Source organism: Camelus bactrianus, chromosome 8 (genome assembly GCF_048773025.1).
Source record: "Camelus bactrianus isolate YW-2024 breed Bactrian camel chromosome 8, ASM4877302v1, whole genome shotgun sequence".
Lineage (NCBI taxonomy): Eukaryota > Metazoa > Chordata > Mammalia > Artiodactyla > Camelidae > Camelus > Camelus bactrianus.
This window is the reverse complement of record NC_133546.1, coordinates 42,480,426-42,508,364: the sequence shown is the minus strand read 5'-3', so window position 1 is coordinate 42,508,364 and position 27,939 is coordinate 42,480,426. Positions and strand designations below refer to the sequence as shown.

General features: G+C 39.9%; 1 protein-coding gene across 2 annotated transcripts in view; it reads right to left on the bottom strand.

Annotated features, from left to right (window-relative positions):
• Positions 1-25,966, bottom strand: part of LAMA4 (laminin subunit alpha 4) — a 163,811-nt gene extending 137,845 nt beyond the window's left edge. The window contains exons 1-2 of one of the 2 annotated variants that reach the window (XM_074368470.1): positions 25,944-25,966; positions 3,557-3,903 (exon numbers count right to left, since the gene is read on the bottom strand). In XM_074368470.1, coding sequence (XP_074224571.1) covers positions 3,557-3,751 — 195 coding nt within the window. In that variant the 5' untranslated portion in view covers positions 3,752-3,903; positions 25,944-25,966. Of the gene's footprint in view, positions 1-3,556; positions 3,904-25,943 lie in introns of those variants that run through there. The other variant, XM_045524527.2, reaches the window with a different exon arrangement.
• Between the last annotated feature and the right edge of the window lie 1,973 nt (positions 25,967-27,939).

The following is a 27,939-nucleotide window of genomic DNA, read 5'->3' as shown; positions in this document are numbered from 1 at the left end:
GAAGAAGAGTCCCTCAGAATTAGTCTAGTTCTTGGTACTTTTTTTTAACAGCAAGTTTATCTAGTGTGAGATACACTTGTACATGTGGTTCATGGGGCACTAATTTTTTTTGGAGGGAAACTAAGACCAGCATCAGCAAAACCCAGAATAGCCAGTCCAGTTACCAGGAGATAAACTCTTGTTTTATCCTCTCAGGGAAGTTTGCTCAATATTGTCAGTTATTCCCCTTATTTTCTCAATAATCTACCAAAGGCAGTAACAGCACTGTCGCTCTTCACTGCCTCCCACTTTGTCCTTCCAGCAGAGTTCTCCACTCTCCTGAGTCTCTGAGTGGTTTCTTCCTAGCCATGAAGAATATAGACAAACAGATGTGGCAATATTAAGTAAAATAGCACCATAAAATAAATTTATGAGAAATATTCCCAACTAAGGTTTTCTTTTAATCAACCTCTAACCTAGTGTTCTTGACCTTGTTTATAACTCCTTCTTTTTGATAGACAAGAATGTCACTCTTCCCAAGGACACTCTGATACCCTCTCCTGGAGGACTGTTCCCATCTCCATCCCTGTACCCCCTTCAGTTCTTCTGCTTCTCCATACTGATCAAGAAGGCTTCTGCCTAGTTTCACTTGCTATAGTGTGTATAATGAAGACTTTTCTTTTCTTAAATGTGAAATATTAGAATGCTAAACATACTTTTTGAAACTAGGTTCCCCTTTGCCCACCCCCGCCTACTGAGAATCATTGTTCTTACCATTCTATCACAAATAATGGACTCAGTGGATTATCTGCTTACAAGAAAGCAGATGGTGGGAAAATTCTACCAATGAGCACAGAGTTACCCATGGATGCTCCTCTTTTGCAATTCTTTGCATCCTGGGGGAAGCTAGTGCTTAATTTAGAAGGAAAGGAGCGGCTTTCTTCTTGGTCAGCCAGCACTCTCCATCCTTTCATTCAGTGCATATTTATTTGTTCCCCTTACTCAGAGTGCCCTAGTCTGTATTGAGGGTGGAGGGCTCAGGGGTTGAGAGGTTGCCAGTCCTACTATGGAGAAGCTTAGGAAAGCCTTAGGAAGATTGTCGGCCTAGCACCTCACACTGCTGCATGCTTGCTTAGTATTTTTCTTCCTTCCCTTTGAAGGAGAACTGAGGAATAATCATTCATATAAATCCAATTCAAATAAAATGAATGTATTTTTAGAATATCCTTCCATCCACCTCTGGACCTTCCCATGAATAATGAATATCTTATATGAGTTCATGTCCTCTTTCTTTCTAGATGAAAATACAACCTCCTGAACCAATTCAGTAGAGTGGTTGTACCATGTTATTAAATCTCAAGAATGTATTTGCTTTCAGGTCTCCTTACTGGCTATAAAAAGCATGGGAAACCCAAATGGTGGGATCACCATGGGACCGCAGGCTGACTAGAGGCATTATGTGAAACTATGCAGTGGGAACATAATTACCCCAATCCCACCCTTTCTACATCATATACTTTGACCCTCCGGAATGACTAATAGTTTCTTTCTGTTTCTCTAAACCAAAAGCCTCAACGGACATTCTGAACCTATTAGTCTCTGACCGTATTACAAATTTAACTCACTACAGGGCATTCTTTCTGACTGGAAGGATACAGACAAGCAATATTAAGTAAAATAACACCATAAAAATAAAGTTCTGAGAAATATTCCCAAATAAGGGTTTTAATCTAATCATCCATGAATTTATACTATACCAAGCACTATGGTAAGCACTCTCTGTATGTATTTAACTAATTTCATCACAATAACTGTGTGAAATATGAAGTAGACATCAATAACTTCTTTAAGCCTCAGTTTGTTTATCTGCAAGTTGGGCCTCTGTAATTTGCCCAAGGTAAGGAGCAAATAAGTTGAAATTTAGACTTGGGACCATCAGACTGTAAAGCCTGCAACCTAAAACACTGCTGTGCTGCCTTCCTATTATTTCACTAAACATTTGGGTATATTAATAAATTGCTCAAGGTCTCAGCAATAAATTTAAGGCTCCCTAAAAATCAAATAATTATTTTCTTACTTTTTGTGAAATGAGAGTTACAAAAAGTTATGTGTGCCTGTCTCTTCCAAATTAGCAGATAAAAATACAGGATGCCCAGATAAATTTGAATTTCAGATAAACAATGAACAATTTTTTAGTATAAATACATCCCATGCAATATTTGAGACATAACCAAAAATCTTTTTTGTCATTTATCTGAAATTCAAATTTAATTTGGTGTCTTGTATTCTGTCTGGCAATCCTACTCTTAAGCATTTCATTCTGGGACTTTCCGTGTTCAAAGCAACAGGTGGAGATAATGCTTCTAGGGGGTTTAATTCCAAGCCTGTAGAGAAATGAATCTTTCCCGTTGCATGTAGTGTCTCCTGGTCTGGCTTCTCCCCTTGTCTGAGTACAAAGTTGACCCTCTTTCTCATGGAGATTATATTTCACACCACAATGGGAGGTTAGTGTCTCTGGCTCTACCCATCCTCCCCTCATCTGGGGGCATGGGTAGGGCTCCCTCCTGAAGAAGGACCATCTTCATGCATCTTATTTTATCAGTAATAATTAATAACTACAGTTATACTAACAATTAGTAGGATAATAACCATAATCCTGACTTCAGTGCTGTTAGAAATGGTATCAATTCACATAACTGCTTTGGTTCTATAGTTGTAACCATAGCTATAGGATATGTGTGTGGGGTGTGTGTGTGTGCGCGGTTGGTTCAACTGCTCTTTCCTTTCCCATGAACTTAGGTGACTTCATTTTCCTCCTACTTAGCATCTCCCACGTACTGGATGTGCTGTTGTCCATCTCGGCTCAGGCGGCTCTTAAATCACTTACTCTGGATTCATCCTCCTTTACTCAATTTCTACATTTTGCTTATGCTTGCTATTGTAAGGGACTCAAACAGCAGCTCTTTGAATAAGCATACCATCAATAGCATATCCCCGTCATATTTATGTTTGGGATGGAGTTTAATTTTCATCATGATTTCTTGTTTCTGAAATACAATGGTTCATGTCTCTTTTAGGTATCTGCTGTGCTGTAGCTTCCATAGTGCCCCATCTGCCTGACCCTCCCCTGTTGCAGAGGACCTTCTGTTTAATTTGTGGTGAAAGGATTGGTCCTGTAGTATTGATCCCACTGTCCTGACATCACAGAGGAGCAGGAAGCCCATGACAGGGCACACACATTATGCTGTGACTTCACAAAAATGACTCTACTGGGTCATACAAGTGGTGGAAAGTCACAAACATGCCACTACAGCCCCAGGTGAAAGTAGTGTGCCGACTCAGAGTATGCAGGATATATGCCCTTTTGTCAGCTTGAACAGGGACATATTCCAAAGCCTCAGCTCTCTACACAAAAAGTAAAACTCTATTTCAAGTTTCTGAACTAACCTGGTCCAGGTGAAACTCTCAAGGCAGGTGGGGAAGGGAAAGAGGAGGGGAGAGAGAGGAACATGAGTGTGGCACACACAGCGCCCGGGCACAGGTGCCCCAGCAGGGTGACAATGATAGGACACTGTACCTTGGCCGGAGGCGGCAGGCTTCCGGGAGCCACGCCAGGTTCGCTGGTCTCAGGCGGGTCCAGTCGGCCGACCGCTGAGCTCCCTTCAAAGTCAAAAGGAAAAGCACTGCCGTCCCCGGACGCCGCTCGGGAGCAGGCGGCGCCGCAGAGGAGCCACAGGGGCAGGACTGTGCACCAGGCTGAGCTCAAAGCCATCTCTCCGCTGACATCCGTCAGGGCTCCTCCAGGGGCTCGGCCACTGCTGGTCCTCGCCGGTACCCCCTGTGGTGCGGCGGTGCCTCCCTTATTTTGCCTTCTCTGCGTCTGCAGTATCCAGATGTGGGAACTCAAGGCAGCCCACGGAGCAACTTAGTAGAAAAAGGGAGAGTCAGAGAGTAAGCCACAGCCTGTCTGCTCTCTCTCTCTCTCCCCCCCCCTCTCTCTCCCCCTCCCTCCCCCCTCTCCCTCTCTTTCTTCTCCCTCTGTTGCCTCTCTCACTTTCTCTCTCTCTCCCCAGAGGCTCTGGCCGAAGAATGTACAGATGGATGGAGCTTAAAGCTGAGCATCAAACGGCCGACAGGATTGGGATGAGCCCCAGGAGTGCCGGCTACCTCCTGTCCCCGCCGGTTTGGACTGAGGGCTGCACTGTCCTGGCTTCCTTCCTACACCCATTCTCACCACTCCCTTTTTACCTTCACTTCCAGACCCTCCCCCTCCAAGTTGGCCTTTCAGACACTGGCAGGGGCCTTTCCTTATGGCCTCCCCTCCCCTTTCAGTTTGGAGCCCCTCCAAGGGCCCCAGATGAATATTCAGCTTTTGTGATTGCTTCCTCACATCTCTTATTTATTTAGCCAAGGTGCCGGATGTCTTATCTATATTTATGTAGGTCTTTTATGTGGCCCCGCTAGTTTGCAGGAAGGTGGGTGGAAAAGGGATTCCCAGGCTGGAGCCGGAGGTGGATGCTCTCAGATGGCAGAGGGGGAGGGCACCCACTTTCTTCTGGTTTTCCAGAGACTAGCTGCTGCACTTTTTGTGCTTGTACCTTCGTGGAGACTGGCTGGCCACCCTCTTCCTCCCAACAGTCCTCACCCAAAGGCTTGGGAGAAGAATATCTTTCACTGCAGCACTGGGAAATGACTTCATTACTCAAATGCATGAACTTTTATTTACAAAGAACATCTTGTTTTCCTCCTAAAGAGGTGCTTTGTAAGGGGCCCAGAACAAGGCTTGCAGTGTATGAGCCTGTCAAATATACTGCCCACAGCCCCGACCTCTTCTTCTTGGCCTGTAATCTCATGCCTGCTACATCTGCCTGAGTCATGTAATCTTTCCAAGACTTCAGGGTGAAATTGGGCTACAATTATGCAGGACACCCATGTGGATGGGTCAATGGCCATTACAGCTGATAGGAAGTTTTGCATTCATTGGCTTCATAAGGAGCATTCCCACAAGACCCAAACATGGCTTAAAAAGGATTACATGAGACAACCATAGAATGACACCTAAGTAAGTTTCTAGGTGTTTGAAATCACCCACAATCATGCAGTAAAACATTTAAATAAAACCTATCATGAGCTCTATTTGATAGGACAAAAATCATTTTATCTGAAGATAAACAAAGAAGCCATTAATTTTGCACCTACCACATGTCAGATTCTCTGCATATGTTATTTGTAAACCTCACAGCATTCTTGCAAAATAGGACTATTATTTCTTTTTTATAGTAGAAAAAAGGGAGGTTCTGAGAGATTAGGACATTTGCCCAAGTCACACAGCTGGTAGAAAGCTGGATGCGGTCCTCACTGCTTCCAAAAGTATCTTCCACATCTACATCACCCTGAAACTCACAAAATAAAGGCTATAAATTCTGAGACAGAAGAGATGGTATTCCCATTCTTTTGGGTACCTCCTAGATGCCAAAAAGTTTGCATAAATTATTTCATTTGTTTCCATCTTCACTATAATCTCATGATAGGTATTGTTATATACATTTAGTAATGGGTAAGTGGTAAAAGTACTACTAAAACCCAGGCAAATCTGATGCTAAGGTCATTGATTTTAAATGGTAAAAATGGTGTGATGCAAAAGTGCCAAGGCTGGAAGAAGTAAAAAACTTTCATATATCCCAAAGTATCTAATATTTTTATTTTAAGATATAAAAATAGTAATGCAATGAACTGTTAAGCTAAATTATGATCATCTTCTTCCACATAAGCTGGTTAAACCACTAAATTAAGGAAAAGAACTTAAAAATTTATGTTTGGTTGAATTGGTTCTTCAAGAGACTTATATTGGGAAACAAGATGGCCAGACTCTGAAGAGGAAAAATGATGCTCAGATATCCTGTTCTACTCTCACTTTAAAAGAACTTTAAGTAATAACAATTAATAATAATATATGTACACATCATATTCTGACTTCAAATATAAACCTCTTCAATATACAAAAACTGTTCACATTTGTTTTCTGAAGGATTATGTCCTGCTCCTCATTAACTGTCAAGTAATTGCACACTTTTTATTTGACCCAGAGCCTCTTCTCCCTTCTCGCCAGGCGGTGTTCATGTTCTGTGAGAGGCTTGAGCAGTGAGGGTAGAACTGCATTTATCTGAGGCCTATGAACTTTTTATTTTTGATTAAACATACGCTTCTAACTCTTCCTCTTTATCTTCTTTCTGTGGAGAATACTATTTCTGAGGCAAAACAGCATAATATAGAGGATCATGGGTTTTGTATGAAATAAAATGGAGCTCAAATCCTAAGTCTATTTACAGTAGTTCTGGGAGCTTGACAGAACTTAGTCTCTCTGAATGTCAGTTTTCTCCCCTGTAAGATGGGATAATGATGCCCTTTTCATGATTAATAAATGAAATAATGTAAATAAAGCATTAACACAGCCTGGCAGATAGTCAGTGCTCAATATATACTGTTTAACTCTACTGTATTTTTAAAGTCTTAAAAAAGAACAGAATTATTTTTAAAGAGGAAAAATAACTGTGTTTATTTATCCTGTGATTTGGGTAACCTCCCATTTGCTGAGAGTAGCCATTCACATTTCTGGCTGTTACTTGAGACTTCCATGCCTTAACCATAAATGAAGCAGTCGCGGGTCTTAGAGTAATACGGCAGGCAGGTGGGCAAGGAGGGGACCTGGCTGACTAATTTACAGCAAGATGGAAGGCAGTAGAACAAAGGGCGTCATCTCCTCACCAAAGGGCCACCCCAAGACTATCAAAGGCCCAAGTGTGGGAGGATTTGATTCCTGCTGAAATGACAACTGGGGAGTGTCTCCAGTGTGGCTGCTTTCTTATCACGACCTTCCCTCTCTCCCTTTCCAGGCATTCACCAAGCGCTTTCATGTCTACTGTCTTCTTTGGGACACCCACCTGCCCCATGATGGAAGGCCTGCTGCTCCATCATCTCCAGTGCACAGAAGAAGCACAACGTTCAGAGAGGCTAAAGGTTAAATGGCAAGGACACTTAAGCCGGTTAGTGCAGAACAAGGGCCCCATGCCTTCTGACTCTCAGACCAATGCTTTCCCAACCAGACTAAGCTATTTTTAGTTCTGGCAGCAGCAGATCTGATGGTTTGGCAGCTTTATCAAGAAAGGGTTCTGGAATTCTCTTGAGTCCCTTGGTACAGTTATCAACAGATAAATATCAGGGCGCCCACTCCTTTTAGCACTTAGTTATTGGGCCTGTCCACAGTCTCCAAAGACCTAGTGAGGGTGTTGTTAATGCATCCCATGAGCCCTTCTGCAAATAGAAAGACACGTCAGATGCTATTTTGGGTTTTTAAGTGCTAATCTCGGACATAATTAGACAGAGGATTGTTGTGGGGACTGTGTACTAGTGACAACAATTTTATGATGAGATTGGTCGGAAGAGTATGAGCTAGTCCCTGCCATGAGGTCTCTGATAATCAAGTGGCAGGAAGGTGAGAGAGAGATGGGGTCTTTCTCTCTGCTCACACTCCTCTCCTCTCTGCCTATGCGTCTCCTCTGCGAATGACTCTTGTGGAAGTTCAGGCCCCGTGAACCACTAGGAAAGGATGGGGCCAGAGTCATTCATAGAAGAGACACAAGGCCAGAGGGGAGAAGAGTGTGAGCAGAGAGAGAGAGAGACCCCCATCTCCCATTTTAACTTCCTGCCAGTTGACGGTCAGTTAAAAACCTCATGGCAGGGGGCTGTTTGTGCTTGCTTCTCTGACCATTCTTGTCATTAAATTGTGGTCATTTTTTTCTTAAGTTAAGAAGTTTCAGCCCAGGAATGACATGCTCATATTGGCATTTAAAGAATTTAATGTACTCAATGTAATAACTGCAGTAAAATTGGAAAGTACAGGTGTCAAACAGGAAGGAAATGATGGTCAGTAGGAATCGTGCCACTCTGGGGCAATGACTGACAACACTGAAAATGTTTGGGTGTAAATACCTTTAGGCTTCTGTTATATCTATATTACTGGATTCCATCTATTTTTATATTCTATGTAGTCCATTATATATATACTGTATGTAAAATATATTTTAATATATGTCCATTTTATAGATTCAATCTATTTTTTCTTACAAAAATGAATCAAACTATGTATATATATGTATATATATATATATTTAACTTTTTGTCCGTGTCACTGTAACTCCAGTGTTTTTATTATTACTGTGTATAGCTCACAGTGTTCAGATGTGCATTTTGGGAGGATTGGCTAGTGTGGATGAGGGCAGCCTGAGAGACCAGTAGGAGGCTGGGAAGCCCTTTCTTCTTGCCCTGACTCTGTAAGCCCCAAGGGCAGAGACTCTACCCATGAAGAAGGGGCTCAGAGAGCACTTGGGAATGACAATGGCAATGAGGGCGTCCTGATCCAAGTGGTTCGGCCTGATGGAGGAAGGAGTGAAACCAACAGATGAGACAGAACAGTCCTAATAAGGATTATCAAGCACCTCAGCTGTGGCCTTCCTTAGGTCTGCTGGAATAATTACTTCATCAGGCTAAAGGGAAGTGGTGGATGCTCTGCAGTAATGTAATCAACAAAGAATGGAGGCGTCAACATCCGTTAACTCAGTGACGGGATCAATAGAAAGTAGGAGCACCTGGAACTTGATAAAGAAATGACTCAATTAAGGATAACTGGGCAACACTCAAGAGAGGAGGTCTGAGAAACTGGGTTTTTGTGTCCCTGCACACACTGCACCTCCAGCACCACAAAGGGAAGAGAAGATTCCTTAAGAGAAGGATTTCTGTCACGATTGTGGGTGTATAAACAGGGCGGAGGGTTAAAATATGTTCTAACCTGCTTTGTGTGAGCAGCTGCAGAAACCAGACTGTAAGATGCTAGCTCAAAAGCTCTATAATTTGCCCTGTATCCCTTGCATTATCCTCTAGAAAGCACATGCTGGACATGCTCACCTTGGGAAATCAGCTGACTTTGGGAAAAAAATTTCAGAAATAGGAACACATAACTTTAACAATGCCTAAAATTTGCATGGTGCTTTACAGTTTGGAACTGTAGTAGTTACTGCTCCTCTTACAAGTGAGAAACTGATCTGGTACTAAAAAATTCAAATGTACAGAATCTGACCTTTAGAAGAAAGATTCTCAAGTCACTGCCACCACATCCCTTAGGTAGTCTACAGCCCCTGAATATTTAACATTCTAAATAAGATTTACTTATCACCTATTCATTCAACAAATTTCTTTTTAGTGTCTACCTAGCAAGTGGCACCTCTCTAGGCTCTGGGATGGAGTAAAGGAGAAATCAGATCAAAATTTCTGCCTCCATGAAATTTACATTCATGAGGCAAGGGTAGGAGAAAGAGAGTAAACAATCAAGCAAGAGAAGTACATATGCGTGGAATACATTATGTCAAATGGAAGTACAATGGAGAAAAAAAGTGCTTTAGGATACAGTGGAAGCTGCAGGGGGTGAAGGAGCTAGCCTTGTTGAGAAAGAGGCTACAATGAAGTGATGGAGGCAAAGAGTAGTTGGAAGTAAAGTCAGAAATGCAGGGAGCTGTGTGTGGTGGATTATGTAGGACTTTGAGATTATTGTAAAGACTCTGGCTTCTGCTATGAGTAAGATGGGAAGTATTTGAAGGTTCTGTGCTCATAAGTGATATGATTTGACTTAGTTTGCCATGTGGGAGATAGACTATAGGGAAGGAGTTGAGGGAGGAAGCAGGGAGATCAGAGGTTCTTGCAATAATATAGGGGAGAGATAATGGTAGCTTGGTCCACATGTTAGCCTTAGATGTGAGAAGTCTTCAAATTCTGGATTTGCCATTACTTACATGGGAAGGAGAATTGGAGGTACAAGTTGGCAATGGAGATGTTGAAGAATTTAGTTTAGGGAAATGGTTTTTTTAGATGCCTCTTCGATCAGATTCTTAAACTGTATTCATTTCTCTTTTTAAAGACTTTTTAAAAAATTTATTGAAGTATAGTCAGTTTACAATGTGTCAATTTCTGTTCAGCATAGCATAACGTTTCAAAGACTTATGTTTAAAACATAATAAATTCATAATACATAATGCATAATCTACAAACTGTTTATTTATTTGGGATCTACAAGTAACTGTGGATAATATTATGGATAATACTATGGGACAACCTTATAGTCTAGTTAGGGAGGTTTGTAGCATATAGGTAATAGCAGTACCTATAGTTCAAGTCAATAGGTGGTCAAGCAGGGGACAAATCCATTGCTCTTGGGAGTTAAAGCAGAAAGGGAACCCTTTGAGCCCAGTGAGAAGAGATTCTATTCTAGGTTGGAGCTGGATTACACACAGGTGTAGTAATTAGGTATGGGAAGACAGGTAGGGGAGGGGCATGGAGAAGGGAATTTCAGGCAATTGGAACAGCGTAGACACAGGCATAGGACTGAAAAAAAAACATGCACGTTTAAGCAAGGGCGAGGACAAGGGCAGATTGGCTGAAGCATTGTGGAAAATTCATCTGGGTGAATAATGGGAGGTAATATGGAATAGATAGGTATGGGCTGGATTACTAGTTTACTACTAGAAAAGAGAGAGGATCACAAGGGAGTTAAGAAAGGTTAATCAGATAACCATGTGGAGAGTACACTGAAGTGGAGAGATTGGAGCCTGGGGGACCAGTTGGGAGATTGTTACAATAACAGTCTAGACCTCAGGTTACAAACACAGAATAATGCATGTGAACCGTTACTGTGTTTCTCACACACATCTCCCCATCCCTGGGCCAATCCAGTTGCGTCACAGACCCCTCAATTTGTAAAACCAGTATTTCCTTGAAACTGAGTTGAATTTTAGCTTGATTGGATTCAGCACCCCCATCCCCACTCCTCCTCCCTCCCCCAGAGGGGACAGATAGGCCAGGAAAGAAAGCAACATTTGATACTTGTCTTTCCCAGCCAATACACACCATCATGAGCTTGCCAAGCCACAACATGTTCTTCTCTGCCAGTGGAAGGTGTTGCTTGACAGTGATTCCTTGAGATAGTTTCTATCCATCATATACTTCATCCTTTAGTAAAGGTCATTAATTACTGGCCCTGCGTCTACTTTGACTATTTTGACTACTTCCAAATAAAACACTAATGGTTTTTCTCCTTCTTCTCTCTCATTCTTGCTTCAATTTCTTCTCCTTTTTTGTCCTTGTTTTCTCAAAAGTCCCACACTTATAATTATATTTATCTCAAGCTAAGGACATAACATATTTCTTTCATTTAATAAAAAGATAATCTTTCCTATTAAGTCATTTCCCAAGTCCTCTTCACTTTTTAGTAATTAAAAAGGATTATGTGTGTGTATATATACTAAAAACAAACAATTATGATATTTGGGATTGTAGTTCATGCAGTTCTTACTAATTAAAGTGACCCATCAACACAGGTTCTCACCTTTAAGTACAGCCACATTATTCTATGGGGATTTCTAGACTTGTTCTCACTGTAATATCACTGGAACCCTAGAGCTACTGATGAGAACTCTAGCAGACATTAGGAGAGCTCTTGGTAATTACTCTGATTTTCTGTGGAGCATTCACACCTCCCTAACATAGTACCTGTGCTAGTGTCTCATTGCTCTAGGGGTGGGACATTTGATTCAGATCTAAATGAATCAGTGGAATCCCATCCCATCATGAAGCATAATTGTAGGGTCAGAGATGGTTCTATGACTGATACAGGCCAATTAGATGGAAGGAGAGATTTGCTAGGATCTCCTAGAAAGAGGCTTTTTCCTTTTTTGGAGAGAGCTTCTAGAGGTCAAGAGGGCAGCTCTCACTTCTATGTGGAAGAGGGACTTTGTTGCCCATGCAGTCATTAGCAGTCCCAAGGGAAGGACCTTTAGGGGAAACTGACCTTGTGGAAGGCAGCATGAGGAGAGTAAGAAAATGGGTCTTCGAAGATGTTTAGCTGTGGAATCAAACTGACCTCTGAACTTTCCAATTTCATGGGCCAAGAAATACCTTCTATTGTAAATTTGAGTCAGATTTTTTGTTACTGAAAACCAAAAGGATTCTGATACAAGAATGGTAGGAATTTAAGAAATGTGATTTTGAAAGGGATTGTTACGAGTGTATCAGTGAGATGAGTGTATAAAAGATGGTTTGCAGAGCAGAGATCTTAGTCTTCTGGAAACAGTTATCAGAAAAGCAAAACCTATATATAGAATGTATTGATTTTCTGTAAGTTTGTCAGTTTGGAGACATTTATTAAAAGAGAACCTAGATGTAGTTGTTAAAAGCCCAGTCTGTAGATTCATACTGTCTGTTTTTCTCAATTTTCCTATTTGCTAGCTATGTGATCTTGGGAAGTTATATCATTCTCAAAGTCTCAGTTGCCACATCTATAAAATGGGGAGTGTACCTACCTCATAGAGTTTTTGTGAGGGTAAAATACGATAATGCATATAAATTGCCCAGAGCAATGCCTGGACATAGCACTCGATAAACTTTAGCTGCTATTACTATTACTACTAGTATTAGTATTATTACTGTTGTTATATGACTAATGTGTTCTGGAGAAATCTGAAAAACAGAGATAGGTTGATGATTATGAAGCTAATAGAATTCTGTGTTGTGTATAGCATAATTCAGTAAGTATTTTTCACTTTTCTTTTAGTCATTTTAATATTAGAAGCTATAACTTAATTACAGATGCTTTACTATCAACATGGTATCTAACATTTGTTAACATTTTTCATGGAGGCTGCTACTCAGTCTATCACATGGCTGTGGGCTGATTATCAAGCTAAGATAACATCTAGCCCTTCATTACAGGCCCCATCTTACTCCTTATCCAGATAATTCATGGCTCCAACTACTCTGTCCTTAATTACCTGGCTCTTTCAGTCCAAAGAGATCTGAGCATGACTCATGTCCTTAACAGACTCAGTTCTGTATTTGAATTTTATTTGTAGAATTAGACATAGTAGAAATCCATAGGAATAAGTTCCTAGATGTGAACAGGCTTTTCTAGGGGAACTAGACAATAATTGAGGGGACAGTTTCCTGCCTGGTATTCTCAAGGATTCAAATTCAGACTCTATAATTACTAAAATGTTTAGAATTAGGGCATTTTACAAAGGTCTTCAGTTCACATCATTTTGAGTATACAGAATGCTCTCACCTACACTGTCCCAAATAATTCTCCTGACAACTCTGTGGGGAAAGTCATCATCCAACTTGAAGCTGAGAGAAATGAAGACATCAGAGAGTAGCAGACTAAGGCCCAAAGGCTGATTTTCAGGTTCTCAGCCTGGTGTGATCTCTTCCCATTCCACCTGGTTCCTGATATCATCAGTCTTTGACATTCTTAACTTGTATGATCCAAATTAAGTCATAGCTGAGCATCAAGGATACAAAAAAAGCAGTGTTCAAGATTGCTGTCCATCAGGTTTTGAGAAAAAGTTCACTTATTATTATTCTTAAATGAATATTTATTAGAAAACAAAAATACCAATGACAAAAAATTGATTATAGGATAGGAGAAAAGGAATGTATGTTTGGAAGGAGACACATTTCATCATTAAACAACTGAATAAAAATGAAGGCTGATCCTCTCTCTCCCTTTATTAACTGATGATCTAAGGACTGGGCTTGCTGTGGCTCAGGCTTGTATTCTAAGGGAAGAGATCTTCTGGGTGAATATGATTATGTAGTAAAGAGCTTGAAATAATCATTTCTTCCAGCTGGCTACTGAAGGTGAGCCTGTGACATTTCTGTGCTTAATTCAGCTGGAGTGCCTTTGAGAAAGGTCTAGTGTGATTTTTAACCTGGTGTTATGATGAATGATGACAAGCATATCCATAAAGGGCCTGGAGAAGAGCACAGGGAGGAGAAGAGGCCCTGGCCTGAGGGCTGGAGACCTGGTGTTTCACCCCAGGGCTGCGCCTCTCTAGTCACAGCCTTGAACTAGTCTCTTAAGCTCCCTGGCCTTCACCTTTTCCCTCTATAAAATATAAAGTGAGGCAAGATGAGCCTGGGGTCCCACTCAGCTTCAAGGCTGTCATTTTCTAATAAAGGGCCCATCCAGACACCATGACCATTCTGGGCATGGTTGGGAACAGATGGATGGTTTAGAAAGCAACACTGAGAGGACTATATTATGGCCATCCCTGCTGGAATAATTGAACCCAGGATTTGGTAATTTGTGCCTGAAGCTATATTTTAGATGCCTCAAGAAAGCCTGTGGACAGTTCATGTAACAAATCAAATGCAACAAAGGGAAGAGAAATATGAGTTATTATTTTAAACTCTGCCAGATTCAGAACTGTAGACCAGAAAAGAAATAAGGCCGCTGGAGACCACAAAAGGAAAAGAATTTAAAAATATAACTCCTGTCCTCAATTCACCCCTCTATTATACAGCTCTTCACTGGCCCTATGGTATGTACTTCCTAGAACAATAGGCCATCAAATCATGTAGTGCTGGAGATGGAAAAACACCAGACAAACTACAAAGGACACTGCAGCAGGGGATTGTGACTCTAGTGGCAGGAAAGCATGGTAGCTCCCAGCCATTAGGCCACCTGCAGGGCCAGTCAAAAAATAATTATTGAGTTACTACATTCAATGAAGTTGAATTCCATTCCCTTTAGCCCATGTATTTTCTTAGCTGTAAATCATTTTATCCTTGCTTTTGGTGAAGATGCTAAATGTACAATTATATTAGGTAAAAAGCTAAAGGGTAAATTATGACAAAATGTATGTGAAATTCATAAATAAGTCCAAGGCCAAGTGTAGACACAAGCCTGACTGACCTGTGCAGAACAAGGAGCATCTGCTTGTGTGCTGGATGCTGAGGGATAAGGGGAATTAGTATTATGTAATTGGGGCTGTAGATTCCTTGTTTACTCACAGCTTTCATGTAATCTACTGTTAGACTAAGTCAAACTCAGTCTTTCATGGAAAATGTTTTTATTTAACCCAATAAAACAGGAATGAATTTGAGACCATTGAGTAGCTTTGAGTAGCACATATGACCAAAGTAGGGCACAGGCAAACTCAACCTTTCTTGTCTACGTGTAACACAGACATGAGGGTAAGCCATAAAAGGAAAAGAAATTTAAAAATAAACAAAAAGTAAAAAGCCAGCAGCATTAAAACACAAAGCAATCACAGAGAGATCAGAAGAACATTGTCTGTACCTTCTGTCTCTTTACCCCCACCCCTTTTAATAACCTAAACAGTTGCCTCTGATCCCTTTTTGGAATGGTGGACAATACCATATGCTGTGGTCCACCATCCACTCTGACAGTCCCAATTACTGCATCATGGCTGGACATCATTTCAGGACATCAGTCTGGGAGAGGTCAGTTGAATCTGGGAAGAAGACACAATATCAACACGGTGTCCAAAAGGCTTGTTGAGTGTCTGGGCCTCTATTCCAGACACACCTGCCAGGATGTTTAGCCTTAATCAGCCACTGCCTTCATGAAGGGCTGAGTTGCTAGCTACACCTGTTAAAAGTGGTAGGTCAGGATCCACCTTGAGGATTCCAGGGACCAGCAGACATTCTGATTCACTGATGTGATTTCATGTTTTATTAAGCAAGTGGATACTGCCTTTACAATTGTGGCAGCACCTCTGTCCACTTATCTACTCACATAACACTAGCATAGATTTGATTCTTTGGATGAAACTGGGACAATCCAGTGGCCTATTGCTCATTTGAGCCAATCAGTCTAAACCCTGATCTATCAGTCATCAATTCAACTGTCTCCCATTTTGATACCGTTTTTCTATGCTCAGAATTTTTCTCATGAGTGGACAAGTTCCAGCTCCTCATTCTGCTTATTTATGTATTTATTGTTTGAAACACTTTTTATCTCCCAGGACTCATCACCATTTCCCCTCACCAGCTTGCCCATTCTCCACTCACTTCCTGCTTCTGCTCCAGCTCACAGGTTGCCTGGCCTTGACACAGAATGCCATGGTATAGTGTAGACTCTACATCATGATTCCGCCTCTTAACCTTATCAGAGTCCTCACAAATGTCTGGCGATTCATTTATTCATCTGTCTTGAATTATTTTGCTTATTTTTAGAGGCCGTTGTACTGGACTAGCACAGTCACTCACAAAAATGGGTGTTTTTTGGCAAGTCCTTGTTAAATGGGTGGTTGGAGTGAATGATTTCCAAGGCCTCCTCTGCTCTAAAACTGAGTCCATGTGCCCAACTTTCTCATCCTTTCTCAGATGCCAGTCACTACTGCTCTCACTCTTAGAAGTGATACTGGTTTCTACTTTATAGAGAAACATGATTGAGTTCCCTAGTTTTCCCACCTTTCCCTAAGGTTGCCATTGTTCACTACTGTCTTTCAGGAAGAGAGGGGATTGACCCTGGCCAAGGCTGACCCATTCTATTGCTCTTCTTCCCATTTCTCTAGTGATTTTGTATCTTTTATTGACATATTGAGATTATTAAAGAAATCCATGTTTCAATTTAAGAATTTAAGAATATAGAAGTAATTAAAAATGTACGTACTTAATTTCTCTTACTCCACTTCCCATCTGATTCTCATCCCCAAAGATAACTAATTTGCTGAGTGGTCTTCTAGAATTTTTTCTATGCACGTATAAACCTATTTGAGCATATATATGTATATATAAAACAAATGTGACTCTTCACATTTTGCATGTTATTCTGTAAGACTTTTTAAAAACTCAACACTCCACTCATCAAGTATTTATTGAGCACCTACTATTAGTCACGCTCTATTATAGGACATAGATATACAAGGTGAGAAAACAGTTCTTGCTCCAGTACAGCTTACAGTACAGTGGCAAGATACTGAGCTTTGTTCCATTTCAGTAAGTGAATATTTTTCTTATTGTTTCTAATAGTTGTATGGTATCCTGTACAGGATTTATTTATTAAATAAAAATTATTTATTAAATAAAAATTGTTTATTAAGTCATTTATTAAATAAATACCATGATTTATTTAAATATCCCTTTACTGAAGGGCATTCAATTTTTTGCTATTACAACTAATATTATAATAAATAATCCTTGCACACTTGCTTTAGTTTTTCTGTGGGACAGAATTATATTAGTGAAATTGCTGGGTTGAAGAGTATGTACACTTAAAATTTTGATATTGTCACATTGCTCTCTGAAAAGGCTTTATCAATTTATCTTCTAGTAATATCATCCAGACTCCTGACCTCCAACCCCTAGCTTCTTTGAAACTTTATCAACTATCTCCCTTTTAACTTACATCTGGAATCACTTCTTTTGCCTACAAAAAACCTTAGGCTATTTTACATCTTAAAAATGTCGATACTCCTTTTAGTCTCTTTCTTAAGTTACCAACCTATCTTCCTCATTCCCTTCATCACTGACATATTCAGTGCTGGTTGGCCACTGCTTCCTCTGCACTCCTTCAATTTTTAGCCTTTTTCACAGTGCGTGGGTTCTTACCATAATGCCACCAATGTTCTTTAGAAGGTCCTCAGTCACCTCAAATCACTACATTCAATGACTTTATTATCTCAGGTCTTAGTCTTATTACCTTGTGGGTAGCATTTCTTCCTTGTTAAGACTGTATCCTCTTCTTGCTTCTACAAGAACATATGACTCTTGTTCTCTTCTTAACTTTCTGATTAGGCTCCCTAAATACAGTGAGATGTTCTGCCTTTGGCATTCTTTCTTCTTTTTTCATCAGTTCTTTCCCAATTTAATCTATTGCCCTGGCTTTAATTGTTGCTTCTGTATATGATTATGGAATCTTCATCTCTGGTCAAGACCATTCCAGTAAGCTCTAATCCTGAATTTCCAACGATGGACAGTTACACCCGAAAAGGGATCTTAACGTCACGTTCAGAATGGAGCTCATCATTCCCCCCACTTGAAACTTTCTTCATGCTTCCTTTCTTATTAAGAGAACCATCAGTCTTCCAGTCATCCAGCCTCAACACATCAACACAATTTTTACTGCTGTCTCCTTTTTGAACCTCATTTCCCATCTTTTGCCAAGTCAATAGATTATACTAAAGCAGCATTTCACAAACCAGCATTTTTCAGAATAATGGAATAAAATTTTTTTTAATTAAACAGCAATACTTTTCAGAGCTTTCAATTGTGAATCACTTGTCCTTTGCATTTCTCTACTTATTAGACCAAGGAACACTTCTTTTCAAGAGAAACTTATTGAGGACTCTCTGGAAAGTAAAAGAATGCATTTTGGCAAATACATTCATAGAAAAAAATCATTCTCTAATAAAAGCATTTTGATGTGTCATTTCACTGAATTTATTCAGGAGTGAGCTATATATTAGGGCCAAGTTTGGAGACAGTCATGAAGAATGGATAGTGGGCTTTTTGCCTGACATTGTCTCTGATTCCATAAAGTAGACATTTGTGCAATTCATTGCATGCAAGTTCCATACCAATGTGAAAGTAATCACAGATGCATAGGCTTTTAAAAATGGGTAAAAACAATTTCATACTTACTCAGTATTACTCTGACTCAAAATTCTTTTAAGTGGTCATCAGACATCTCACTCTGTCTCTAATTTGGTCCTGCTTGGGCTTATAAAGAGTTGTCTTTTAAGTGGTATCTACTAATTTCCTTCGAAAGCTATTTCCATGTTATCTCCAAGTGGAAAACTATGCTCTAAGATCATTCAAATAAACTGATAAATTTGGCTTCTAATAAATGTTAACTATAACCTGATACAGATGAACAAATACATTATGTTTTCCTTTAGATCTTAGAGTTGACTTTGGTTATATCTACCTAAGCTTATATGTAGCTCTGAAATTATGGTCCAGAAACTATATTCACTGCTACAATAGCATAATTTTAAGTTTCTTTCCCCATCAAAGAATATTCTCAAAATCTAATAAGATTAAGATGTATAGAAACATGGAAAATAAATATTTTATTTGTTACATGTTTCTGTTAAAAATTCACATTTTTTGCTGCAATGGCCGTAAAATATTTATTGCAAATGACACATTTCTAGCTGTCAGTTGGCATGTCCTGCTGTACAGGGAGTGAGTACTCAAGGAAGGCAAGAAACTGAAAACTCCAACTCAAACTGGCACAGACAATAGGAAAATTCAGATCCTCCCATCACAAAAGACCCAGAAGTGGGGGCTTTAGCCACAGGCATAGGGTGTGAGGGCCAAGCTCAGCTTTTCTGAGGGTCTCTTGGTTCCCTTTTCCTCTATATGTTGGTTATCCTTGGGCTGGTAGCAAAATGGTGGCAATAATCTCATACTTGATATTGTTTGGAAGCAGAGAAAAATCCAGCCCCACAACTGATCGCCCCTCAGATTTCATTGCTCATTAATTAATGACAATGGATCAGTTACAACTTGTAGATATCAGTGACACAGACAATAAACCATAAATGGCAATATAATAGATCAATGGCCTAGGTCAGTCAAGATCCATTCTAAGAGGAGGGAATTAGGTGACCATCCTCTGAATCACCTGACTAATTTGAAGCAAGAAAGAAGAAAGAATATATGTTCAATGTACCAGCTGTGTATTACAGAGTAACAGACCACCTCAACACTTAGTGTTTAAAGCAATCACCATTTATTCAATGTATAATTTGAGGGTTAGCAATATCTGGATGGTTCTATGCATTTGTTTTTGAATTTCAGATGCACATGTGTCAGAAGTCACCTATGGGTGGCCTAATGGTTCTTTCCACCCCTTTTAGGGGTTGATTGGCTGTCAGTGCAGTTAGGGCACTTGCTTCTCCTTCAGAAGTTCTCTTATTTTTCAGTAGGCTAGTCTATGCTTCTTTTCATGGTAGTGGCATGTTGAAAGCATGAAAGCATGGTCCAATGTGCAAGGGTAAGTTCAGCCTCTGTTTGTGTCAAGTTTGCTAATGTCTTACTGGCCAAAAACAAGACCCATGGCTATCCCAGATCCCAAGGATAGGAAAACAGCTTCCACTTAAATAAAGCAGACAAGTTTGTGGTCATATTTGCAGTATACCACACAGAGCTTGCTGTGATCTGCTTTGGCAAATTTTAGTCAAAGATTATTAGAAGATAAATGTTCTTTTCTCCTTGCTTTTTTCCTTCACTTGATCCACTTCAGTACAATGCTACTTTATATAATGGTTTAAGAAAAAGTGAGATTTCTAGACATCCAACATTTTGGATTTTTTCCCTTCAACTATATAAAATATCTGCCTTAGAGCCTGGTATACTTTTGCACCAGCTGGAATATCTGTTAGGAAAGCTCAGCTACTTGCTTCTTTGCCTAATGAAAGGCTTAGAAGCTTGAGAGTCCTTTCTAGAGATTTCTAAACAGAGGTCAACATGCTGTAAGGTAATCTTAATTCATTAGGATAATGCTTTATGCTGTGGCAATGTCATCTAGTGGAAGATTCAGGTACATGGTGACAATCAACCCCTTTCTCTACCTGAAGAGGGTGGTCATTTTAATTTTCTGACTCCATAAACTGAGAGAGGTAAAGGATGATTAAGCTTGTTGCTTAATCAGATAGCAATCAAGTATCAGAGTTGAAATAGAACCTGAGTCGTGGTCTGAATTCTCTGCTTAATTATCTTAAATAGTTGAAATTTGGCAATTTAGTAACCTCTCCCACTCAGAATACAACTGAGAACAAGAAAGTAAGCAAAAGAGATCTTTAGCCCTTAAAACTATGTTAAGTCCATGAAATTCACTTTACTCGGAAGAGAGCCTCTTTAGACTCTCCCTCAGATCCCGTTTACTCTTACGTTACACATAACTGTAACAGGTTTAGCTGGTGGTTCCTAATCCCACCATGGATTCCAAGACTATTTTGTAGGGGAAAACAGGCCCAATTATAAGAGAAAGTGAAATGATATCTAATAATTTGGCAGGAGGGAAAAGAGAGAAAACTTTAAAAAATTAAACTCAGATTAAAAAATATAGCATTTGGATTCTTTCTTGAAAATGAAAACAGCTCTTTCTATTTAATTGGCATAGAGAAGCATCTCTGCAATGGTGGTTTTATGTAGCATACCCACATAAGCCAGTAAGGCATTATCTGCAAACAGTATCTGATTTATCTGACTGCCCACTTCAGATACCAGAATCTTGCTATATTTATTAGCACTCCAGCATTACTCCTCAGTTCAGAGAGTAGACATAACAATACTTGGAGAAGCTTCTTAATTTTGAGATTTACAAACCAATAAAAGAATTTATTGAGAATGACTAAGCCCATACACAGGGGAAATAACTATACGTAGTTTACTAAACAGCTAACTGAATCATAAAATACATCAGAAAACACAAATCTTCCCAATATGGTTCTAATGCTAACTCTGAGCCCTTTTACACCAGAATTAGTAAAGCCTGTAGCTCTCGGTGCCTGGGACTTGTTACCGTGCTTCCTCTGCAGGCTAGAGAGTCTGCACTGGCTACTGACTCAAGTCTCTGGAGGAGCTACTTTCTTGAGGAATGGGGTCCCCGTGTGAAATCTAAACTAGGAGTCACACTTGCCTGGGAGTGTTTGGCATTGGATTGTACAGTTGAACAGCCTCATATCTGACCCAGCTGTTCTACATCTAGCTGTGTTCCAAGGAGAAACTCACACACATGCAACAGGACATGAGCTGGAGAATGTTCACAGCAGTGCTGCTCACAACAAGGAGAACACAGAAACAGTCCAAATGCCTGTGGATGAGAGACTGGGGGATAAACTGTAGTCTAGTTATACAAAGGAAAATTACAGTCTAAATGAATGGGTTAATCTTATCAATATAATATTAAATTAAAAACATTAAGCCTCAAAAGATTACCTATAGCATGATACCCTTTTTCTAAAGTTAATAACAAGTAAAATAAAAAAATACATTTTAGAATGTGTACAGATGTAATAAAACTATTTAAAAAGGAAACCAAGGGAATGATCAACACTGGATTTAGTATGATGTTACTTTGTGGAGTTGGCTAAGGGGATGAGGAGGAATCATATGAATAAATATAGGTTATTCCAAAGTTCTAGCTTTTGAGGGGGGTAGTTTTTTTGGTGCTTATTAAATTATTTAAAATATTCAATTAAATAGCTAATTAGGTAAATAAAAGCAGGACTTGTATGTATCAGTGATGATAGTATGTCATGAAACAGGATTACAATGAATCTAATTCTTTGTACTTGAGGGCCAATAGAATGTCATGGAAAACTTTGGTAAATTATCAAGTGAGGTCTCCAGGAGTCGATTTGTATGAGATCCATTCTTTAACCATTGTCCTCCCTCCTCCCACCCACCCCCACCCTGGCTCTCCTCCCCCCATGAAAGTGAGTTTGCAAGGGTGCCTTGATGGAGAGAGTGGGAAGGGAAGGATGTGGAGTCTTTTTTAGATACTGGTCATCACTTTGCCCCATAGATGTATGCTTTGCCCTTAGAAAGAATGGTTATGGCAAAACTGAAGGATGGATTTCATGAAGAAATTTAAAAATCAAGGCCCCAAGTTGGCTGCTTTGGCACCCACATGACCAGGTATAGAACAGAGCTTTCTTCCTGCCTCCGTTTAGAACACAGGTGTCCTTGCTGTAGAAGGACCCCCCACTTTGGGAGCACTGGGCATGAGCACCTTTCACAGGGTATCAGTGCTCATGTGGATGGTCCAGCAGTCAGGACTGAGATGAAATGCTGCATAGTTCAGAGGTCAAGAGCAAAGGCCGAAGATAGACTACTTCTTTTTAGATGCTGTCTCTCTATCTTGTACAAGTTACTAACATTCTTTGAGACTCATTTTTCTCATCTGTAAAATAGATATAATAATAGTATATACCTCATAGATTACAATGAAGGTTTAATGATAAAATCTAATAAGGTAGTATTTGTAGTGCCCAGCTAGATTTTAATGCACCCTCTTAATAAGTGTATGGACAAAGGATGTTAACAAAAACAAATACACCTGGGCAGGTCCCTAAAAGGACTATAAAAAGGGCAAGTGAGCTGGAGCCTGTTAACACAAAATGACCCTGCTTCCTAGTGAATTGTTGTCCAGTCAACGTCTCATCGTTTGCTGGGTCAGTTTAACAAGGCCTTCCCCTTGTGAAAGAGTTACAAAGGAAGTGAGCTGACAAAGAGAAAAGAGGTGGGACCCTAGTCATCAAACAATTAAAAAACAATTTAAATGTCCTCTTTTTATGAGGTAAATGAAACATTCAAAGACTTACGTCCAAAAAAGGATTAACAGACACACGAACAAAATTGATACTTAAAGTGGTTAAGTTCCCAGCTATTCCCAAATCTGAGCTCCCCAGAGGCTGGCTTGATGAGTTCATTTCCCCTACTGCGTGTTAGAAGCCCACCAACCTCCATTCTGGGTGTGGCTGTGATCCTAAAACCCAGGCCATAGTCAATGCATTTTGCATAGCCTCCTCTTTGAAGCATGCTGTTGATAAAGCGTGACATGATAAGTGAGACTACGTTTAATTAGCACATGCCTTGCAATATTTTTCCTCCTGAGGATTAGCTGTGCTTTTTTGGCTTGGGCTAGAATCTTAAGTCCAAGTTTTTAAAAGCGTCTTACTTTCTGAATATATTTCTAGATTAGTTTTCAGGCTGAGCACATTACACAACGATCTAAGAAATAGACATTTTGCACAATCCAAGGCTGAGGAGATTAGTTGTCCTTTCACCTTTCTCTACTGTTTGTGAGAAGTTACGACTGCCAGCATAGCACTCTAGATCTCTGGAAAGGACTGTTTCTGCTAAAATAAAGAGGGAGAGAACTACAGGATAGAGAAAATTATGAACATGGAATCAAGATGCAAGTCTTGATTCTGTCTGTTCCCTGTCCCCACCCTGTGCTGCTCCCCAGCTTGGGGAGGCCCTGCCACTTAAGGAGACTCAGCTCGTGTCTTGGCAGCTGTTTTTTCTTGCACAGCACATTAGACTTACAGGATTTGAGAGTAAAGCTGTATCTTTTCCCTTCTCCACCCAAATGAAATCATTTCCTTTTACCATCCTAGCTTAGTTCTTATGAAGAGAAGTGTTAAGGTTATAAAAGAGACAGAGAAGGAAGGACAAGGAAGGAACAGCCAGCTTATAAGCATGCCAGGGGTTCATCTGTGAGCTTGAAAGATAGCTCACACTTGCAGAAAGACAATGGTGCCTAAAGGTCTGAACATGCCGTTTGTGAGGATCACCTTTTTTTGATCTTTATTGGACCAGACCCTGGAAATGTACCATGTCATCTGTGAAAGGAATCTTTGTTTCCTTGTTAGTGAGCTCTATTTGCTTTTTCTTTTTAGAGATTGTTCTGGCATTGCAATATCAAAATTATGTTGTGAACTAACAGGCAGTTTTCAAAGTCATGTTAAATCATGGGACGGAAAAAAAAAAAAAACTCCCTAATCCTCATAACTTTGCAAAAATGAAACATAGCAAGCTCTGCTTTTTTTCCCACAGCACATGAAATTTGAAAAATCCCATGACAACTGAATCCAAACCCTCTCTTTGCCCTAAAATGGCATAGAAATCTAAAGAATGAGTACATGCACTAACATATGTTGTCAGCTGTCTTAGTACAATGTTTCCAGAATATGATGTTGTTTCTTCAAGCCACGTTCAGTATTCTTGGCTGCCAGATGACAAGAGGGGAAAAAATAAGACACTTTTAGGGCAGAGGACAAAGATCCAAGGACTGGAGTTGGAGAAGGGGAGGAAAGGAGGGAAAAGTTTATTTGAAATTTGCTGCTCCTCTGCCTGCTTGTCCTATTCAATTTTTGAGATGGGTGGGAAAGGGACATATAATGTAGGGGTTTGGGGAAGACCAATTGCCTCAATGTTGGCAGTGATTTGGAGGACATTTTTATTTGTTTTCGTATTGAATGCTCCATTAACCAGAGCCAAAATTGGGTGAACATGGACTCAAAGCAAGAGAGAAAGACCCTGCTACTCTCAGGCTGCCCTCAGGGAAGTATCAGAGTTGCTGATACTCTAAGGGCTGGCCTCTCTTGAGTTACCTTCAGAAGAAGGCAGTTACAAATGGAATGAACAGATATTTAATAAGGACATGGTAGAATCCCTTTAGTGTTGTATTCAAGCTCTGGCCTCTCCCATCTCACAAACACACACACACTCACATACACACACACACTCACACAATTTCTCTAGCCTTAATTCTGGTTAAGAGAGAGTTTTGTTTTTAGTTTTGTTACATAAAGTGGCAAAGAAGCTTGAGAAGCTGGCCAGTGGGGCCTTTCTTATGTCCTCTTACATTACAGAGTTTTGAGTCTTCAAAAGATTTGCAAACTGCTAACAGTGGAAAAACATATTTGGTTGAGAATATAAATTCTTAACCATGCTTCTACATGTTCAAGGATTATTATTTCTTTGGCCTGGTCTTCATCCATGTCAACAAGGTTTGGATGGGAAGTCAATTAAAGGTAGGAGCAGTGACAACAGGTCCTGGATTTTCTAAAATAGCCCTGATTTCAGATGTTCTGCTCTAGAGCCTCTTGAAGAACCCTCAGATTTATCAGAAGATCTGCCACGTTGCTACTCTGTCCACATGGCCTTACGTTCAGAAAGGTTCTTAATTAAAGCTGTGTGGTGATGGCAGTGGCAAGTCCTAATTCATACCGGTCAGTGGTGACGTTCAGGTAGGGTCTTCTGATGCATAATTGCTCCCTCGAATGGACCCATGGTTGTATTTGTTCTCAGAGATCCAGAGGAAGGAGAGTTCTTCCATAGCATCCAGGGTAGTTTTTTTTTAATTGTTAGTCTGAACAGTTTTGCTTGATAAAGTGAAATTTACTCCAGTGTTGGCAGGGACTATACAATGTCTTATTTTCAGGAAATGATCTGCAGCTCATAAATTTTGCCAAAATATGAATAAAACTAAAATATCCCTAAGTTAACTTAAAATCATTCTGGAGCAGCAGATCTCCCCAGTGAGATGAAACTTGCCTTTTTTCAAAATTAATTTTTAGAAATGAAATTTTACTTACTTTTTTTCCTCTTCAGTTTTCTTGATAACTTTTTCAGCAGTTCAGTTGAAGACTTCTCCTTTTGGTTCCAATGGAGTACTGTAGAAATTTTAGCAATTTAAAGTGCTTCAATTGGGAACTTATGTTTTAATCCCTACCACCCTCTCCAAAACACACACACACTGCTGGGAGGGCAGCTTCTTCAAGTCACTGACTCAGGCGGCAGAATGACATCTGCTGTAGATGCTCAGCAACACAGCTGACATGTATTTGAATAGTGAAGTGTTAGTGTCATTTAGAGAGCAGAGCAATTTCCTCCATCAGAGTTGAACTCTTGGATTAAGAGAGAGTACTTAGTTCCCATTAAATTTAGGGTCTGAAATAAGTGCCCGGAGCAAATCTCTTGACCCTGAACTTAAGGTCAGCTACTCTTGGGCAGGGTCAGAAGCTAAAAAAAAAAAAAAATGCTGTTAATAGAGTTTAATGAAGTGAAGGCTATTTCCAATTGAATTTTCTAAAGCCTTTCAACCTGCAATTAGCATTTACTGTTTGCTTAAGAAAAATGACTCCACTGATTCTTATTTATTGATATTACTTTATTAGAGACATTCAAGTAATATGATTAAAACATTTGAACATTTAATGTTTAGCTTTGTTCCTCCCCTTTCTTGCTCCAGCCATACCAATGGTCTTAAAATGTTTTGAACAAGCCATGTCATTTTTTGTTAGCCTTTAAACATGCTCTTTTCTCTTTTAGAAAAACTCTATCCTTTCCTCTGCCTCTTTTGCCTAGCTTATTCCTATTCACCCTTCAAGTCTCGAGCTGCCTCTACTTGATTGTAAGTGAGTGGGATGCTACTCCTGTTAGCTCCCTGAATTCCTATGCTTACCCACCTGGGTACTTGTCACATTTTTACTTGTCTGCTGGGACCTTCCATCACTGCATCTCCAGTGCTGTCTACATTTTAGGTACTCAATATTTTTGGGTGAATGAATAAATGAAGATTAGAGGAGTTAAAAAATAGTCAATCACTTTGCAATTAGTGGAAATATAGTGTTTTTCAAATATTATTGTGCATCAGAATCACTTAGAGTTCTTAATAAAAATGCACATTCTTAGGTTCTAACTGCAGGAATTTTACATGAAACATAATGATATGTGTAGCAAGCTACAAATAATTCGTTACTACCAGGGCATAAAGTGTAGACAGAAAGTGGAGGTTGATGAGACTGGAGGAACAGGCAGGGATATCTGGAGGATTTGGTCAACAAGCTTGGGTTTTTATCTGTTCCACAGGTTACAAGGAATCAACGAAGAGCTTTAAGTATGATTAGATTTCTGGTGTCTGTGTAGAAATTAGATTCAACACTGGTTCTCACCTTTGGTTGCATATTATAATTATCTGGGTAATTTTAATGAATAAATAATGATGCCTGGGTCTACCCTGAGAGATTCAGATTTAATTGGTCTAAAGTATAGCCTGGGCTTGGAGATAGTTTGAAAGCTTCCCAGGTGATTCTAACATAAAGTCAATCCTGAGAACCACCAAAATAGAAGACAAAAATTGTCCAGTTTGCAATCAGTTAACTCTCTTGTGACATCTCTTAAATTGTAGTTGTGTATTAAGGAAAAGCAAATTAAAAACGACAATGAGCGATCACTACACACCTACTGGACTGGCTAAAATAAAAACAGTAGTAAAACTAAATACTGGAGAGCATGTGGATCAGCTGGGTCTGTCATACATGCTAATGAGAATGTGTGGCAGTTTCTTCAAAGCTAGCAGGGCAACTACCATACGACCCAGTATTTGTACTCCTGGGTTTTTCTCTTTGTCCTTTAACCGTAGCAGTGGTTATGAGGTGTGTGCAGGGGAAGCTGGTAGCTTTGCTCAGCCCATTCCAAAGAGGGCTTTGCCTCTGCACAGCAGCCTGGGAGCCTGCGCTGACTTCCCCAGCCTCCTCCTTGCTTCTTGGGGCTCATCACCGGTTCTGTGCCTGTACTCTGTTGTGTTGG